Here is a 19,455-nt window from a genome sequence, read left to right as displayed (position 1 = left end):
CCAAGAAAGAAAGTATCTGGATTATATCTTGAAATGTTTGCTGAGGCTTTGTTCCAAGTTTAACTGATTTTGAGACTGGCGGTCCTCAATCAGATCTACTTGGGCTTGGAAATATTACTTACGTTCAGCTTTGTATTGTTAAAAGAAAAAGAGCCTGGAAAGAGGTTGTGATTTGTGAATGTTCTGGCATAGTTATGCTCTTAACAGGCCAAGGCTGGTGAACATTAACTATTAAGCTCTCCCCATAGCAGACGTTGATCGCTACGAGTGGTTGAACAGGCCAGACTCATTTTCCATCAAGTGATGAAGTGGGACCAGTTGGCATTTTGCCCAAAATACATCAGAATCACTCTTTGAAACCCAAAGGGGCGGCTTAATGGTCAAAACCTGGGATTGAAACTATTAGACTTTCTGGAGCCATAGGTCTCCCTGAGATCACTGCTCATCTTTTTAAAAACAGTGCAGATATGTTATCATGTAATATTATACCCAGGAATCTTTAGGGGATTGTACTTTTAGGTCCAGAATTGTTATGCTATTATTATGATGCAAGTACCACCGTGTCTTAGGAGGAAAATTGTATGTTATGGGGGGCCTACTGTATCGTGTTCAAGTTACATAAGAGAGCCAGTTACCGTAAATCAAGAGATCCCTCCGGATGTTTATTGCCCATATTTGTTTCCCTCTGTAAGCTCTGGGTTATTTTAAAATAATGCTGAAGAATAATGCTGAATAAAATGCAGGTACCACTCCTTTCTGTACTCACACATGCACAACACCCCTTTAATGTGGCATGCAGACCCAGGAAGGGGCCATAGTGGTGCAAATGCAGAAAATAATAATAATAATAATAATAATAATAATAATAATAATAATAATATATTATTTATACCCCGTCCATCTGGCTGGGTTTCCCCAGCCACTCTGGGCGGCTTCCAACAGAAAAATGAAATAAAATAATCTATTAAACGTTAAAAGCCTCCCTAAACAGGGCTGCCTTCAGATGTCTTCTAAAGATCTGGTAGCTGTTTTTCTCTTTGACATCTGATGGGAGGGCGTTCCACAGGGCGGGTGCCACCACCGAGAAGGCCCTCTGCCTGGTCCCCTGCAACTTGGCTTCTCGCAACGAGGGAACCACCAGAAGGCCCTCGGTACTGGACCTCAGTGTCCGGGCAGAACGATGGGGTGGAGAGGCTCCTTCAGGTATTCTGCACCTGAAATAGACTAGGAAGGCACCTATTGATAGATGGGCAGGTAGAAAAACTGCAGGGGAGGAATGAAATAACACTGAAGCAAAGCCAATTACAGGTAGGTAGCCGTGTTGGTCTGCTGTAGTCAAAACAAAATAAAAAAACTCCTTCCAGTAGCACCTTAGAGACTGCATCTGAAGAAGTGTGCATGCACACGAAAGCTCATGCCAATGACAAACTTTGTTGGTCCCTAAGGTGCTGCTGGAAGGATTTTTTTTTATTTTGAAGCAAAGCCAGTTCAACATGCAATTATTGAGTATGTTTTCATAATTCAACAATTTGATGGATGTTTAATGATGAAGACGAACAATATCAGTACGGATAAGGGCTTCTGTAACTGAATAGATGCACCAGAGGAATAGTGCCCACTTGACATGACCATGCTGTAAGATCTGGACCCCCTCCGTGCAGACTGAAGGTGCAAATAGGTGAATAAACTATATTTCTTAAAGCTACAGCAGACTCTGCCATGTCTCAATTCTCCAAAGGAACACAGATCATAGGAACCTTCTTTTCTCTTGCAGAGAGTAAAGATGGCACCTATGTGTTGTACCCAGTGCTTTTTTCGGGGCGGCGGCGGGGGGGACACAGGGGTACACATACCCTAAACATTTTGTGAATCTAAGTTTGGCCACATTGAGGCAGTATTTCAATATGAGTAGGAAAATGAGAGTACCCCTAAACATTTTTTAAGAAAAAAGCACTACTTGTACCTACTGAGAAGATCCATTAGAAAAGCAATTGTACCAAAAGGAATTATTGTGAAAATAAGAAATATTTCAAGGGGGGCTCCCGCCACATTTTTGTCCCCGCTCAGGGCACCCTGTCCCCCAAATCCGCCCCTGCTGTGTATTATGTATTCCCAAAGCAGTGTCCCATTGGCGTAAAGCAGGTGTAGGTAACCTAAGGCCCGTGGGCCACAAGCAGCCCAAGGGTTCGTCTAACTGGCCCATGAGCCGCCCCTGAACCAAGCCGCCCTCTCGGCAAGTCCCTGCATCCAGTGCTAAACTGGCACAGTGTGGGGACTTGCTTCCACAGCGCCAGAATTTGCGTCTGCACAGGCGCAGATGCCGGAAATTGCGTCTGCACAGGTGCAGACGCTGGAAATTGCAGGCACGCGCGCTCACATGCGCGCACAATCCAGCCCACAGAGGGATCTCTATTGGAGTAAACTGGCCCAGGCGAGGTAAACTTTGCTGGCCCCTGGTGTAGACAGCCGAGTTCGGGCACACCAGCCAGTTCCCAGACTTTAAACTCAAATCCTGTACAGTGGACGCTCAGGTTGCGAATGTGATCCGTGCGGAAGGCACGTTCGCAACCCACAGTGCTGCGTCTGCACACGCACGGGTCACGATTTGGCGATTTAGTGATTTTGCGCATGCACGAGCGCTGAAACACAGAAGTAACCTGTCCCGGTACTTCCGGGTTCAGCACAGTGCACAACCCAAAAACACACAACCTGATGCGCCTGTAACCCGAGGCATGACTGTATAACTCTGAGAAGGATTTTAGTCCACTCTCTTAAAAAAAGAAAAATACATTTATATTTAACTTCAGAGGGGGACATTGCAAATAAGAGGTTTAATTAAAAAGTGAGAAGTGAATAAATTCAGTCAGAATTGTTTCCTCTGTTTCTGAGTTAGCTATTATGACTCGTCATTCAGTTTCATCCTAGGCAGAATCCACACAATGGGGCAAATTCAGAGGAAGTTTTGTGCCAGTTCCATAAATGCCCTAAGCACTGAAATTTAATTTCTCTAATGGCAGCCTTCCCTAAATTGGTGCCAGCCATGTTTCCTGAGAGTTTGATGGGAGTTGTAGTCCAAAAGATATAGCAGGCACCAAGTTTGAGAAGATTGCTCTGTGGACTGGTTCTTATTGTTACCTGAACCCAACAAAATGGAATGTTGCCCCCCACACCCAACAGAAAGAAACACAATCCAACTGAGATCTGAGTATCAAAATTACACAAAGTAGAGCTGTATAAGCGGGTTATAGAAGACAACTTTATGGCATGAATATGAACAGCTTAAAATTAACATGACTTTTAAATGCTTGCTTAGAGAGAGAAAACTCTGATCAACCTAAATATAATTAAGCCAAATGCTTTTGTCTGTGATCTACAAACATGTAAAATAGGATTAGGCAAATTCCTGGAAAAGAGGGCTATCAGTGGAACTGTTCCACTGGAACAGGCTCCTCCAGAAGGCAGTGGGTTCTTCTTCCTTAGAAGTTTTCAAACAGAGGCTGCGCCACCTCCCTGCCAGTCGTTCTTTAGCAGCGGTTCCTGCCTTGCAGGAAGATAGCCCTTGGGGGAATTCCTTCCAACTGCATAATTATTTAACTTACATGACCAACACAACCCCTATGGAAGCACAAAGAAGACATTAGGCAGCTCAAGTTGGAAAGGGTGAGTTAGGGGTTCTTCTTCCGCTTTTAAGATAACCTATACAGTGGTACTTTGTTTCTCAAATGCCTTCGTACTCAAACAACTTGGAACCCAAACACTGCAAACCCGGTAGTGTTCTGGTCTGCGAACTTTTAGAAGCTGAACGGGCTCTGTTTTGAGTGTTACCCTTCCGATTTGAGTATTACACTGAGGTCTGTCTGTTTTTGCTATTTATTTTGCGTTTTTGTTCATGCGGCTCTTTTTGTTTTGCTTTTGTGACTGTGTGGAACCCAGTTCAGCTACTGACTGATTGATTGTGTGATCCTGAGCAAGTTTGCAGACACCAAATTGGGAGCGGTGGCTAATACCCCAGAGGACAGGATCACACAATGACCTTAACAGGTTAGACAACTGGGCCAAAGCAAACAAGATGAATTTTAACAAGGAGAAATGTAAGGTACTACACTTGGGCAAAAAAAATGAAAGGCATAAATACAGGATGGGTGACACCTGGCTTGAGAGCAGTACATGTGAAAAGGATCTAGGAGTCTTGGTAGACCACAAACTTGACATGAGTCAGAAGTGTGATGCTGCAGCTAAAAAAGCCAATGCAATTCTGGGCTGCATCAATAGGAGTATAGCATCTAGATCTAAGGAAGTAATAGTACCACTGTATTCTGCTCTGGTCAGACCTCACCTGGAGTACTGTGTCCAGTTCTGGGCACCATAGTTCAAGAAGGATACTGACAAGCTGGAACGTGTCCAGAAGAGGGCAACCAAAATGGTCAAAGGCCTGGAAATGATGCCTTATGAGGAACGGCTTAGGGAGCTGGGTATGTTTAGCCTGGAGAAGAGAAGGTTAAGGGGTGATATGATAGCCATGTTCAAATATATGAAAGGATGTCATATAGAGGAGGGAGAAAGATTGTTTTCTGCTGCTCCAGAGAAGCGGACACGGAGCAATGGATTCAAACTTCAAGAAAGAAGATTCCACCTAAACATTAGGAAGAACTTCCTGACAGTAAGAGCTGTTCGGCAGTGGAATTTGCTACCAAGGAGTGTGGTGGAGTCTCCTTCTTTGGAGGTCTTTAAGCAGAGGCTTGACAGGCATATGTCAAGAACGCTTTGATGGTGTTTCCTGCTTGACAGGGGGTTGGACTGGATGGCCCTTGTGGTCTCTTCCAACTCTATGATTCTATGATTCTACAGTACATTGTTTATTGCTTTCATTTTATGGGTCAATTGTCTCATTAGTAAGTGATCTGGCATACGCGAGCTAAGGACCGCGCCGCCTGGCGGACAGAGAGGAAACACCCCGCTCTCCGCCCCACTTTGCGAAAGCATCTCCGACACTAAACCTCAGTCCTGTCGGGGCGGGGTTGAAGTCGAAAGGCGGAGCTAGCTCGGGCATCCTGAGGCGGGATTGGCTCTCGGCTTTAGCTCCCTGGATATTGGCTGGGCGGGGGGCGGGGAGAGTATGATCGACAGCGACCAAGATGGCGGCGCCCACTGTTATTCCGGATACCGTCAGGTAGGATCTGCTGTGCTGCCTCCTCCCTTGTGGGTCTGCCAAAGGCCCTGCCTCAACCCCGTTTCTCCCTTTAAATATGACACGGGCACAGGCGAGGGTGTGGCGCCTTGGAACGGTTTTCAATGCCAAGGCTTATTATACCAAAGTAGCAAAAACAAAGTGGTGTCTGGGCATGTGCAGGTTTCTTTCACCGCGCCAACGTTGCCTACCTAGCGTGGGTCTGAGGCTGTGTCTCCGCAACTTCGGACTTGCCGGTATTCCCGTGTCTGAACAGTTCCATGGCAACCGGGGTTGCTATTGTGCACACGTTTATTGGGGAGCAAACTCTCCTGAACTCATCGGGTCTTGGTTTCCGAGACGTGCATAACATTGCGCTGCAAAGAAAACCTATTGCTGATTCTCCCTCTGCGCTTAGCATAGAAGTGCAGTGGTAGGAAAAGCAACAACAACACCAGTATTTGCTGTTGGATAGCCTGTGATGTGCGTAGAGCAACGAACCGAAGAAAAAAGCAATCGCCAGCAATTTGCTGAGCGACACACACTTTCAGGCAGGACAGAGGATGGTATGCTGGTTGAAAAGCAGGAACTAGACGGCCCGAAACCAGATGTAAAATTCTGCTGGGGTATAACACCCCCCCCCCCAGTCCTTTGTTCCAGCATTTTTAATTTCTAGCTTCTCAGGGTTGCTAGAAGCTGAAATGCTATGCTCAAGCATAGAATAAAGTGGTAATTCCTTCTTCTTTTTTCTATATTTTTTATTAACTTTTCTGTTTTACATTTTAGAATATTCATTTAAACAATCTCAAAATTTCAGTGACTTCCCTTCTTCTCTTCCCATGGTTCACTTTGCATAAAATAAATCCCTGCATATTTTATATAAACTTAACCATTCAGTATTCCATTATTACATCCATCAAAACTTATTTACACTGTTAAATTTATCTTAATGCTGCCCACGTTTTCAAATGTACACACTCCCCCCCCCAAAAAATATATTCAATAAACATTTTAAATAAAGTGGTAATTGCTGATCAGGAGACTGTTTCTTTCCTTTTCTTTGGTGGCCGCATCTCTGGTGGGAGGTTTCCCCACAACACTTGTGTGTTCAGGAACTTTGTCTGGAAAAGTAGGCAGCCCTTTTCATTGTTGTTTAAACCTCCTGGTATCAGAAAAGAACCAAGAAAAACTTATTGTGCCCACCAAGTCCCTTGTCTTTAACTGACACTTGCCACCCTCTCTTCCACTTTTCTAGTGTTCGAAAGGCTGTGTCCCTCATCAATGCTATAGACACGGGAAGGTTCTCTCGGTTGCTCTCCCGCATCCTTCAGAAGCTTCACCTAAAGGTTTGTATACAGAGAGAGAAAATGACTGCACAACGCACAGCGAAATCTCTTAAGCTGGTAGTATCCAAGGGCGACAATTGAGTATAGGTTCAGAAAAGTACAATACAGTTGCTTGTCCAAGTGTCTCTGCCAATGGGAGCTTTCCTCTGAGAGTTCTGTAAGGGCAATATTTTCTGCTGGGAGGAAGACCTGGGGAAAAACCGTTCAGTAGATGTTTCACAGGCTTTTTAGCTTTTTGGGCAACTGATGGGGTTAAAAAATGCTGCTGTGCTCTCCAGGCAATTTTATTTTGTGAACCATCCTGAGACATGTAGGTATAGGGTAGTATATAAATTTAATTACTACTATTACTACTACCACTAATAATTATTATTCCACTCTCACGGGAAATAGCTGAAAGCTAGTTCAATGAAAGCCAGAGGATGAGGTTCGAAGGGATGGGAGAGGGAGCTATATAAGGGATGGTGATTCCTGTTTGAAGCTCTGGAGTGATTTTGCCTGTCAGTATAAATAATACTAAGCTAGGTGAACCAGTGGGCTGACTCAGTGTAAAGCAGCTTTTGCCAATAAAATCAACATTTATGCTGTTTGTGAATAGGCATGAGACCAATCAATCTAGTGAATAAAATAGTATCTTAATTTTTGGTAAATGGAAATCTTTTTATTTTAGACTGAGAGTACTTTCACAGAAGAGGAGGAAGAAAAGCTTCAAGTCGCTTTTTCAATGGAGAAGCAAGATCTTCATCTTGTCCTTGAAACCATTGCATTCATTTTGGAACAGGTATCTTCTATTATAGTTCTATACTTTCAGTAAATTGATGCAAAATATAAGGGCTAATCCTCCTCCTTTAAGGTACTGCATCAGCCACAAGTGTTTTGTTACTTGACTTTTTATTTCCTTTATTCGGGTAGCAGTATTTACTGTAACTTAGGCCAGTAGTAAATAACTGAAAGGATTCAAGCTGTATGGCAGAATTATGTCGAGATTCCCCATTTCATTAAAAACACTTGGGATTGCTGCTTCGTGCTTTATGATGTCTGTCCCTGCATGATTATTAGTGAGTAAGCTGCATTGATCAGAATGGAACCTACCTTACAAGAAAACATGCATAGGATTGTGATCTAAATTGGGATGATTTGGGGTTGTAATTCAGAACCCTCTGTGTGTGTGTGTGTGTGTGCGCGCGCGCAACACACACACATGTGACACATGTAGTCTTCTCTGTTTCTTGCAGTGGTATATATAATGGTGTGCTGTAGCGCATGGGACTGAAGAACATATACCCATATGTTAACTGGGATGGGTGCATAGGAAGAAATAATAAAGCTGCAATTTGTTCCTCTTAGGCGGGCTTCCTCAACCTCGGCCTCCAGATGTTTTGAGACTACAGTTCCCAGCATCCCTGACCACTGGTCCTGCTAGCTAGGGATCATGGGAGTTGAAGGCCAAAAACACCTGGAGGGCCGAAGTTGAGGAAGCCTGCTCTTAGGCATGTAAATAGGTTTACAAGTAATGAAACATCCTGATCCTAAACATTGACTTAAGTAGGATTTTATCCTGGTACTGTATATCATGTGTCAATTGTACAAGGCCTTTCCAGACAGTTGGTTTGCCCTACAACTAATGTGCAGCTAATCATTTCAACGGTTCCAACAACTTTAAAGTATCCTTTCTGTTGCAGAAATATTTTGTTGTTAGAAACATTCTGTTCTTCCTTCAGCCAGTGCTCTCATTGCTGTTGTAAATTTTGTGCTTTTTTTTTTTTACATTTTGGACATACCCGCCTTGACTTAAATAATGAACCGTGAGTGTCAAATATTTACCATCACTTGGGTTGCTGAACATGTTTTCTAGTGTATGAGCTAGAGAAGTGTGTGTATTGCATCATTTTTCTTTCTTTTTTTACAGGCTGTGTATCACAACTTGAAGCCAACTGTTCTGCAGCAGCAGTTGGAGCATTCCAAAGTGGATCACGACAGAGCAGAAGTGTTTGCCACCACATGGGCTGCTGCAGGTCCAGAGACAGTGGAAAAGTTCAGACAGAGGACTTTGTCACCTCAGAAGGTAACGGTTACAGAAACATATAGAAAATACATTTCCATTGGGACAAAAGGTACACCGTGAATGGTGAACGTGATGCATATGAGCTAAGAACTAGGTGTGTGCCAAAATTGAAAGAAATATTTTAATAGTGAAAACCTTTATTTTATTGCTATCCAAGCAATGTCAACATTCTAGTGTGTGTACATACATATGCATGAGTCAGCTTTGAGAGTTTGACACATTATGTTCAAAAAACAGCAACAAACCTTGCTTTGAACCCATTAATTCCTTGTAGAGAATCCATTCATTTACGTGACTGGCTTGTCGGTTGAGTAAGATACTTGGCTGGTGTAAGAGAGTACAGCATTAAATGATTCAGATAAGGCAATGAAGCCATTTATTTAAGAATGACATGTTGCATATTATTATTGGTAGATATGGTTACTGGTTGATTTGTGAAATGTACTTGGGCAGCGTGCCCAAGTTTCCTTAAGGCAACACGTACATGTAGCAAGATCAGAGCATTCGTTTATTTGTTTATTAATTAATGTTGCAATACATTAATAATACATTCAGAGCATTCATTTCTGTTGTATCACCATGAATCTTATTCTCTGCTGTGCCTCATCTTATTTTAATTGGTCGCCACTGTACTGATTGTTTACAGTTTTCATTCATGTACAATTAAAAAAACATCCATATGAGATGGATGCATAAGGGAGATGGGAGGAAATTAAAATGTACTGAGTATTAAAACCTGGGACTATTAAAAAAACCCACCTCTGTTACTCTTAAGAGCATAATTAAGGTGACAAATGAGTTTGGAAAGGTTTAAGCAAAAACTACTCTAATGGTGCTCTATCAAGAGAGTTGTGTTTACTTCTGTACCTCATGTGGGATAGATTGCTTCTTTAAATGCTCCTACATACCCAGGTGGCGCTGTGGTTAAACCACTGAGCCTAGGGCTTGCTGATCAGAAGGTCGGCGGTTCGAATCCCTGTGACGGGGTGAGCTCCCGTTGCTTGGTCCCAGCTCCTGCCAACCTAGCAGTTCGAAAGCACGTCAAAATGCAAGTAGATAAATAGGAACCGCTACAGCGGGAAGGTAAACGGTGTTTCCATGTGCTGCTCTGGTTTGCCAGAAGCGGCTTTGTCATGCTGGCCACATGACCTGGAAGCTGTACGCCGGCTCCCTCGGCCAATAATGCGAGATGAGCGCACAACCCCAGAGTCGGTCACGACTGGACCTAATAGTCAGGGGTCCCTTTACCTTTACCTTTACCTTACATACCCCATTAGGTAAGAAGGCAGGAAGGGGGAACACTGTATTATGAACTTTTATTATTGATCCCGTGGAGTAGCTGCCTGAGTTGAAAGGCTACACACTTTTAGAGAGGCAGAAGGTCAGAGCCAGATGAAAAGGCAGGAGAATGTTAGCTCGTCCTTCGCTCTGAATGATTTGTTTTGGGAATTTTTTAGTATTGGGTGCTATTTTAACAAGAGCTACCCTCGTATTGCCTGGGAGAAGTACCAGTGTGCAGCAGACTCCATCAGCTGCTTCTGCTCTTAGGACTCATGTCAGCTGTTCTTGCATGGAAATGCCATATGTGTGAGCCAGGATGAATCGGTGTGATAGACATATACATATACTAACATGATTTATGACAACTTGAAAGGAAGGGCTCAGATTATAGTAGAGTCTTTAATGAAATCCACAAGACAAATTTTCTCGTTTTCCCCTGGTAAATTTTTTAAATGAGGCATCTCCCCCCCCCCCCCCCGCCACTCAGCTTTCTAAAACAGTAGAAGGGAGCTTGGGGTCGCTGGTGCTAGAAGAAAGCTGAATGGTGTAGGTTTGAATGCAACAAACCTGGGACTATAAAGGATGCAAGTTCAGTAAATGGCAAGCAGGAGTCAAGGAAAGGAGATGGGAAGGAGAATATGAGAAAGGGGCTTGAAGAGGCCAGGCACAGGCAAACTCGGCCCTCCAGATGTTTTTGGACTACAACTCCCATCATCCCTAGCTAACAGGACCAGTGGTCAGGGATGATGGGAATTGTAGTCTCAAAACATCTGGAGGGCCGAGTTTGCCTATGCCTGGAATAGGCAGTGTTTGGAGCCCCATCAAAGGCTTCCTACATGGCCTAGGGACAAAAGGTTGTGTGAAAAGGGATCTTTTGGGATAAGGAGGATGCCATGCCTCTGCTTTTTGATTTGTATTTCCAAGATTGGTACAGTCCCTCAATAACTTAAATGAACATGAACCTTTGCTCATTTGTATGGATATAGTAGTGATGTATGGAAGTGAGAGCTGGACCATAAAGAAGGCTGGTTGCCGAAGAATTGATGCTTTTGAATTATGGTGCTGGAGGAGACTCTTGAGGGTCCCATGGACTGCAAGAAGATCAAACCTATCCATTCTGAAGGAAATCAGCCCTGAGTGCTCACTGGAAGGACAGATCCTGAAGCTGAGGCTCCAATACTTTGGCCAGCTCATGAGAAGAGAAGACTCCCTGGAAAAGACCCTGATGTTGGGAAAGATTGAGGACACAAGGAGAAGGGGATGACAGAGGACAATATGGTTGGACAGTGTTCTTGAAGCTATGAACATGAGTTTGACGAAACTGCGGGAGACAGTGGAAGACAGGAGTGCCTGGCGTGCTCTGGTCCATGGGGTCACGAAGAGTCGGACACGACTAAACGACTAAACAACAACAACAAATGGATAGAACACAGGAAGATATTCATTCTCACCGTCTTCATTTTGTGTTCCGTGGGTGGCTGGGTGGAGGTGGAAGCAGCTAATGGCTTCAAATGGCTTCTTGTACAGGTATTTAACATAGATTAAAATCTCTGTCTGCCTGTAGCTGTTTGGACAATATACAACCAACAACAAACCTAAGACGTATAGCTATGCGTAAACCATACAACGAAACGTGACCAGCTGATGAATAATAATGCCGATATCACATACTCTATAGACGACAAATATAGAAAACAAGTAAATAGATTAGGGCAAGTGTATGATATACAGTAATGTAAACCAAAATAAAGCAATGCACATGTAATAATATATCCACACTTAAAGCTCCATAATGCGTATGCAAGTTCATGTATGAAAGTTCATATGAAGATACTTTATGCCCTAATATTTTTACTTGTTTTGTTGTAGCTGTTTGGAAGCAATGCGTTAGAAGCTGCCTTGAAATTAACCTGAAATAAATTCAAAGCATGACTGTTCACATTAACAGCTTGGTTATGGGTACTGCTAATGCCAGAAGGAGCAGAACTATTAGAAGTAGATCAGGATACATGGCAAGATCTAATATAAAAATAAACGTTTAGTTTTATTTCTCTTTTGTGCTCAAGGGATGACATAATGAGGGACTGGTGTGGTCTGACTGATAGTTGATTATAACAGAGATCAATACAAGATTTATTACCGTGCCATAACTTTGTGGTTGCTCTTTTTTCAGTGTGCTTATACTATTGCTGTGTTAGCAATCTTTTCTTTTTTTAAAAGAAGAAGAAGAAAAATTCATCAAAAGATGATTTTACGGCTTTAATTTTATATATATATTTTTACGCTGGCAAGATTCTACTTCTAACCCACTGAAGGTTGACACACAAAACAAAAATCCACAAAAGTTAAGTGAATGAAACCAGCCCACATTATGCTTTATAGCAGTGGTTCCCAATTAGCTAAGTACTGCAGACCTCTCTTTTTCAAAAGCCAAGCCATGGACCTCCTACTTTTGAAAATGTTGCTATCTCTATGGTAGTTTTTGTTAGGTGAATGCAACCACGGACCTGCTTGGTGAGTTACATGAACCTTCTGGGGTTCAAGGACCACCAGTCGGGAAGCACTGCTTTCTAGGGTCAGATTTGCTCACAGTTCTTTTCTTGACATTATGATCTGTTGGATCCCAAGGCTGCAATCCCCTCCTCTTCTCCATGCCCATCATTGCAAGTAGCCAGGCACTAAGAAACCTTATACATTCCTAGGAATGGGGTACTGCGTGGCCCATTGGCTGCACCATAGCCACCAAATGTGATGTGATTGGTTTAAGCAGCTGTAACAGGTTGAGTCTGGGCTCCGTGTCCGGAAGAAGCTTGCTACTGCTAAGATAAGATGCTTCAAGATTGGTGTTTATGCATATGTAGCCACTGGCTCTTGCAGTATCCCAGTTCCCAGAGATGCTTTTGACACAAAGAATGCCAGTCCATTCCTAGTGGAAGGACATAAAATAATTGCTAAGTTTTATTTAAATATGGGCTAGTGGTTTTAATGGGCTAGTAGTTTTTTAAAATAGGACATACAAAAAAGAATGGGAAAAATTAATAATCTGCCTAAGAGAACACTGTAAGCAAATCAAAACATTAGCTGGACTTTAAGAACCACTTGTAAAGTAACGGGTCTTATGTACAACTCACACTTATGAGAAGTATGGAGAATATATTGATATGTAGATTGGTAAAAAATTGTTATTAGGACCCATGTAAGGGATGGGGGGGGGAAGTCACGAGATTCAGAGAATCTCATGGCTTGATTATATAAAGAATTTTTGTTACCACTTCGTAATTATAAAAGCTTAATAAAAATGTTTCAAAAACAAAGAAAAACAGGACATACAGTAGTGAGAAAGGTCCAGTAGAAGACTCTCTTTTGGAAGAAGCCCTTTTTGCTGAAAATGAGAAACATTTGCTAAAGAGCAGGTGGTTCGTAGCTTCCCATATTTTTTCTGGCAATGTCCTCCTTTCAGGAGCTTTGAGCCACTGTTTGTTTAAAAATCCTCCTGCGCTAATGTTTAATGATGCTTATCTTCCTCATTTTAGCTTGATTCCTAAAACGATGTTGGGCTTTGTCACCTTTGTCATTACTACAGGGGCTGTTTTAACACTGTTATAAATCACATTAAGTTCATTTTTAAATGCATCATCTAACCTGTCTGCAGCCTCTTTCTCACCCCCCCCCAGTCTCTTCACCTGTTTCCTCCTCTTGGGAGCATGAATCCTTCACGCGCAGATTCCTTAGCTTAAAATTGGAGCACAAATAAGAAATTTATGCAAGTGTGACTTTTCGGTGCTGGAAACAAGCGTTGCTGCCAATAGCAGCTTCCATCCAAGGTCAAATAGCACCTAGAGGAAGGGATTCTCATCAGGATCCTGAGGGTGGAATTAACCCTTACCCCCCTCCACTATGCCTGCTATTTAAGAAGAAACAAGTGCAGGTTTTTCTAGTTTGAGCCACTTCTGTACTCGGTCAGGTTTTTGTAGGGATGGGGTGATGACGATGATGATTTTACCCTGCCCATCTGGTTGGGTTTCCCCAGCCACTCTGGGCGGCTTCCAACAAAAGATAAAAAATACATTAAAACATCATTCATTAAAAACTTCCCTAAACAGGGCTATCTGTAAACTGGATTGAAATTTATATTTCAAAAAGAGGACCAAGAATGTGACTATAAAGAGTGTTTGTGTGGGGTATCCCCATGCAAAACATGGGTGCCCATAATTAGTATTTAGGGTTCCCAGGTCACAAAAATATGCTTGCTGAACTGGAAGTAGCTTTCTCGTGTTAAGGGAAAGCACCAACAGTTGTATTCTTTACGGCAACCCTGTAAAATAGGTTGATACTGTATTACCATCCCTCATTGTGTAGTTGGGGCAGAGTGAGATGGGGTGGCCTAAGGCAGAAATGAGATTCAAAGCATAGTCTGATTCGCAGTTCATTCTTTTAGCTGCTGCCAGGGCTGTCTTAAGCATATCTGGCGGCGTGGTGCAAAGATCCCTCCGGCGCCCCCCCTTTCCCAGAGTTGTCGACCTTTTTTAAGGGGGGGACCCCAAAGTTGTTGACCTTTTTTGGGGAGCTGACACCACGCTTACACATTATCTCTGCTTGGGAAAAGAAAACAGAAAACAGAAACAAACCTCAGTCAGTAAAGCATGAGCCCCATGTTGGGCAGATGATTCCTGCATTGCAAGGGGTTGGACTAGATGACCCTGGTGGTTCCCTTCCAACTCTGTGAATGGTTCTGTTATTCTGTTGTATCTGAAGGGCTGTTCACAGGGAAGATGGAGCAAACTTGTTTAGTGAGAGATGCTTGTGCTGTGATTCCTGCACTGGAGGGGGTTGGTCTAGAGCAGGGGTCCCCAAACTTACCCGGCTTTGGGCTGGAAAGCGGGGTAGGGCGGGGGAGTGCGTGCGCATGCGCATTCGCAGATGATATTTCTGGCGCACTTCTGGGCTGGAAAAGCGCCGGAAATAGCTTGTGCACATGTCCATGGGCCTCCTCCGCCCCGGAAGTGCACTGGAATGTAATACTGAAGGTTATCCACTGTCTGATATGTTATTGCTTTTGGGAAATGATTTTGAACTTTGTAATTCTACATATTAGGTGTGATAATTTTGCACGCACAGACATTCAAAAAATAAAACCCCAGCCTTAAAACTTGTGTTTGGTAAGAGACCTACTGTATGTAACAATATATTGTTGTATAGCATTTTTGCGAAAGCAAATCTCCGTAAAATAATTTTGCTTACTTGGAAGGTTCCTTAATTCTCAGCATGTGTTAAGTAACCCACTTCTCTATGCCTATATGCCTTGTCCCATTTTATTGTAATCATATATCATGTACTCTTAGCAGTCAGAGTTGGATGGACTCTATTATATTCAATCTTCCTTTCAATAAAATAAATAGGCAAGCCATTCTGAAGCCCCAGGCAGCATATGGTACATTAATCAAAGATTTGGAAAGCATAGCTATACTTCTAGAAATGTGGGGTGAAAACTCCACTTGAATTGCACTGGAAAATCAGACCACCCAATCTATGAAAAGGTTACTTGGGTTTTCCTTTGCTTGCTAACTCCGTTAATCTGCAGTGTAATTTGTGATTGTTCCAGTGCTTCTGTGGTTCTCTGATATTTTTAAGTGTGCGCATTAAATCTGAATATATATATAATAGTTTTCAATGCCATTGTGATAAAAATAACTATACGTCAAAGAAAGTGTAGTTGTGAGGAAAACCTGTGTTCCATGCACAGCAATGCTTGCATGATATATTGACACAACATTTCATGAGTTGGGCATGGTAGAAAAGGGAGCCAGCACGATGCAGTCGAAGAGCTTCTGAAATGGTTGATAAACGTGTGGAATTGTTTATGCCACAAAATGAATTGTTGTTATTTGTATTTATGAATTTCTCTTCCACCAAGAGACCTTGGGGTGATTCACAGGAAAATATTCATAAAACGACAACTCTTTAAACCTGCTCAAACCACAGTCAGTAAGTGAATAAAAAATCTTGGCTATAGATGTGGTTTGTTTGGAGCAAAACAAACCATGGTCTCTGGGTTGGGCATAATGTTAACTCAGGGATCATGGCTTGTTTCTTCCGTGAGCAAAGTGGCCAATATGTGCAGTCATTATAAACTTTCATTATTGTTTACAATGACATGTGAGCAAGATATCTTGTGGCTTGTGTATCAGAAATGAAACATGTTTTGAGATCACTAAAACCAGGATGGAAAAATGATTATGTGATACTAATACCTGTGTATTAAGTCTTTGCTCTGAAAAGAACATTCCATCTTTCATCTCCTTATTTCCATAGGAGACAACTATACTTGTAAAACAGAGATATATTAACATTAATAAGGTCAAATGTTTTATTTCTCATATAGTGGAAGCCCCAAGGCTACACTGGTAACTTTTCACTGAAAGTCTAAGCCCAGCTTAAAAAAGAAAGTTATCAATTCTATCCCAAACTTTTAGCAAAGTTGAAGCTTTAAATATCCTGATTTACAGTATATAAACTGGTACACCATATGGTGTTCCTGTTTGATTTTCCCCTGTGGAAGTCGCGCATCTAAATAAATGTGATATATGAATGAAAACATTTATAAATAGCCTGGCTTTCAAGTATTTACATAAAAATAGAATTGTGGAACAGTATGGCTATGAGGACCCAGTTGCCTTTTAGACAATGACCCAAACAGATTCTGAGAGATTAACTCATTCAAGAAAATACCGTTTGCAGCTATCCAAATGATAATTGGCCAAGTACATTTCCCAGCATACTTGGAATTTGTTTCGGCTACATGATAGCATGAGTACCAGTGGTACCACTTGATCACATAATCAAAATTGTCTAAGGGGTGGTTAATAGTGTAATGGGAATCCAGAATTCTCTGCCCACATACTCTGGCCTACTGTTTCTGTTTTATTCATACTCGCCCAGGGAATAAAAATCTCTCTTTTGAACTTTATAGCACTAGATGGAAACAATAAATATGTCCTAGCAAATAATACCAGTTTTCCCTCCCTCTTTGTTGTTGTTGTTTAGTCGTTTAGTCGTGTCCGGCTCTTCATGACCCCATGGACCAGAGCACGCCAGGCTCTCCTGTCTTCCACTGCCTCCCACAGTTTGGTCAAACTCATGTTAGTAGCTTCAAGAACATTGTCCAACCATCTTGTCCTCTGTTGTCCCCTTCTCCTTGTGTCCTCAATCTTTCCCAACATCAGGGTCTTTTCCAGGGAGTCTTCTCTTCTCATGAGCTGGCCAAAGTATTGGAGCCTCAGCTTCACGATCTGTCCTTCCAGTGAGCACTCAGGGCTGACTTTCTTCAAAATGGATAGGTTTGATCTTCTTGCAGTCCATGGGACCCTCAAGAGTCTCCTCCAGCACCATAATTCAAACGCATCAATTCTTCGGCAATCAGCCTTCTTTATGGTCCAGCTCTCACTTCCATACATCACCACTATATCCATACAAATGAGCAAAGGTTCATGTTCATTTAAGTTATTGAGGGACTATACCAATCTTGGAAATACAATTAAAAAAGCAGAGGCTCCTCCTTATCCCAAAAGATCCTCCTTATCCCAAAAGATCCCTTTTCACACAACCTTTTGCCCCTAGGCCATGTAGGAAGCCTTTGATGGGGCTCCAAACACTGCCTATTCCAGGCATAGGCAAACTTGGCCCTCCAGATGTTTTGAGAGTACAATTCCCATCATCCCTGACCACTGGTCCTGTTAGCCAGCACCATAATTCAAATACATCAGTTCTTTTGCGACCAGTCTTCTTTATGGTCCCTCCCTCTTAAATAGATCTATATATCATGTATATCTATATCTCTATATAAATCCTGGAAGTTTTTGTTTCCTGTAAACATAGCAGTGGTGTCTGCCTTGTGATACTTGCTTACAGAAATGTTTGGAAATAGAACACAGAAAAATCCTTGGGTTTAAAAACTGGTACATCATGTAAAAGTTTGCAACTTTGCCTTCAGGCTTGCATTTTGATCTGCTCAAGGAAACGGCTTTTGAATCTCATGCTCTTAGCCCTGCAAACCAAAAAATGGCTGACAAGTCAGGGATTTATAAATATATTTTCGTTGCTAGAATAAAGGTAAAGGTAAAGGACCCCTGGACAGTTACGTCCAGTCAAAGGTGACTATGGGGTTGCAGCGCTAGTCTAGCTTTCAGGCTGAAGGAGCCAGCGTTTGTCCACAGACAGCTTTCCGGGTCATGACTAAACTGATTCCGGTGCAACGGGACACCGTGACAAGTGCCAGAGCGCACAGTAACACCATTTACCTTCCCGCTGCAGCGGTACCTATTTATCTACTTGCGCTGGCGTGCTTTCGAACTGCTAGCTTGGCAGAAGCTGGGACAGAGTAACGGGAGCTCACCCCGTCATGCGGATTTGAACAGCCAACCTTCTGATCAGCAAGCCCAAGTAGCTCAGTGGTTTAGACCACAGCACCACCAGTGTGCACTTCATTGCTAGAAGTCAGTAGCTTTGACTGAATTCACATAGGGAGCAGTTTGGCTGATTTGAGAAGGCCTTGTTTTCACATAGTAACTTCTTTACCACAGGCACTTTTTATCTTTGCAGCACTCACAGTTAAGAGAACTAGGAACTAGCAAACATCATTTGTGGTTTGTGGTTTTAATCACAATTGCATACTTTTAGGGTGCTTGAAGTCTATCCTCATGAATAGGGTGATTGTCCTAAAATAAGCCTTATCTGTTACTTCATATAATTGCAGTGAAAACGAGCCAGGCTTTAGGTTAAGGAAAGAACTGAGCAAAGTTTCTAGAAGTGTGTTTCTTGAAGTCTGAAGGCTGTCGGCATTTGCTTAGGGAGTGATAGCATCAGCCTTGAAAGCTAAAACATTGGTTTACCTGGGTGGTTGTGGCACATCTTATTTTAATTTGCATTTGTGTTTCCTAGCTTGAGTCTGTTGGATGGCAGCTTAACCTACAGATGGCTCAATCAACCCAAGCAAAACAAAAATCTCCTCAAGCTGTTTTAGAACTTGGAATGAGCAATGAAGATTCAAAGGTAAGAAGCCTCCTCTCATAGCCATTGCTGCAATGCTGCTGGTGATGATTCAGCTTTCAGATATCAAAGATAGGTAGCAAATTTAAATAGGCCTTGGTGTGTAGAGCTGCTGAGGTATCGCTAAATGACCTGGGTTTCATGATTCTTATATGTGTGCCATGCAGGGAAACTCTTCTCTTGCTTTCGTAGTGAATTAATGTATCAGGGCTTTCTTTGGGTCATTAAGGTGGACGATGCGTCAAAACCATTACATATAATATTTATTTACATTGCCGTTTTCAAATCTATAGAGTATACCCTTAACCATCCAACTCAACTGTTGCAGCAGTTCTAAATACCTTTTTAATGAATTCATGTAGGTAGCCGTGTTGGTCTGACGCGGTCGAAATATATATAATTGTCCAGTAGCACCTTAATTGTCCAGTATATATATATATATATATATATATAATTGTCCAGTAGCACCTTAGAGACCAGCTAAGTTTGTTCTGGGTATAAGTTTTCGTGTGCATGCACACTTCTTCAGAGAAGTCCATCAACCTCACAAA

The 19,455-nt window shown here is 42.4% G+C and overlaps 1 protein-coding gene across 2 annotated transcripts in view; it reads left to right on the top strand.

Annotated features, from left to right (window-relative positions):
- Positions 1–5,113: 5,113 nt before the first annotated feature.
- Positions 5,114–19,455, top strand: part of COMMD10 (COMM domain containing 10) — a 66,621-nt gene continuing 52,279 nt past the window's right edge. For both annotated transcript variants that reach the window (XR_004691593.2, XM_035100291.2), the window contains exons 1-5: positions 5,114–5,170; positions 6,423–6,513; positions 7,184–7,294; positions 8,423–8,578; positions 18,797–18,907. Coding sequence is in view for 1 of the 2 variants with exons in the window: in XM_035100291.2 (XP_034956182.2) it covers positions 5,136–5,170; positions 6,423–6,513; positions 7,184–7,294; positions 8,423–8,578; positions 18,797–18,907 (504 nt within the window). In the remaining variant the exon portion in view is untranslated. The remainder of the gene's footprint in view (positions 5,171–6,422; positions 6,514–7,183; positions 7,295–8,422; positions 8,579–18,796; positions 18,908–19,455) is intronic.

The sequence above is a fragment of the Zootoca vivipara genome, chromosome 11 (assembly GCF_963506605.1).
Source record: "Zootoca vivipara chromosome 11, rZooViv1.1, whole genome shotgun sequence".
Classification (NCBI taxonomy): domain Eukaryota; kingdom Metazoa; phylum Chordata; class Lepidosauria; order Squamata; family Lacertidae; genus Zootoca; species Zootoca vivipara.
The sequence above is the reverse complement of the archived record's forward strand: the minus strand, read 5'-3'. Positions and strand labels throughout refer to the sequence as shown.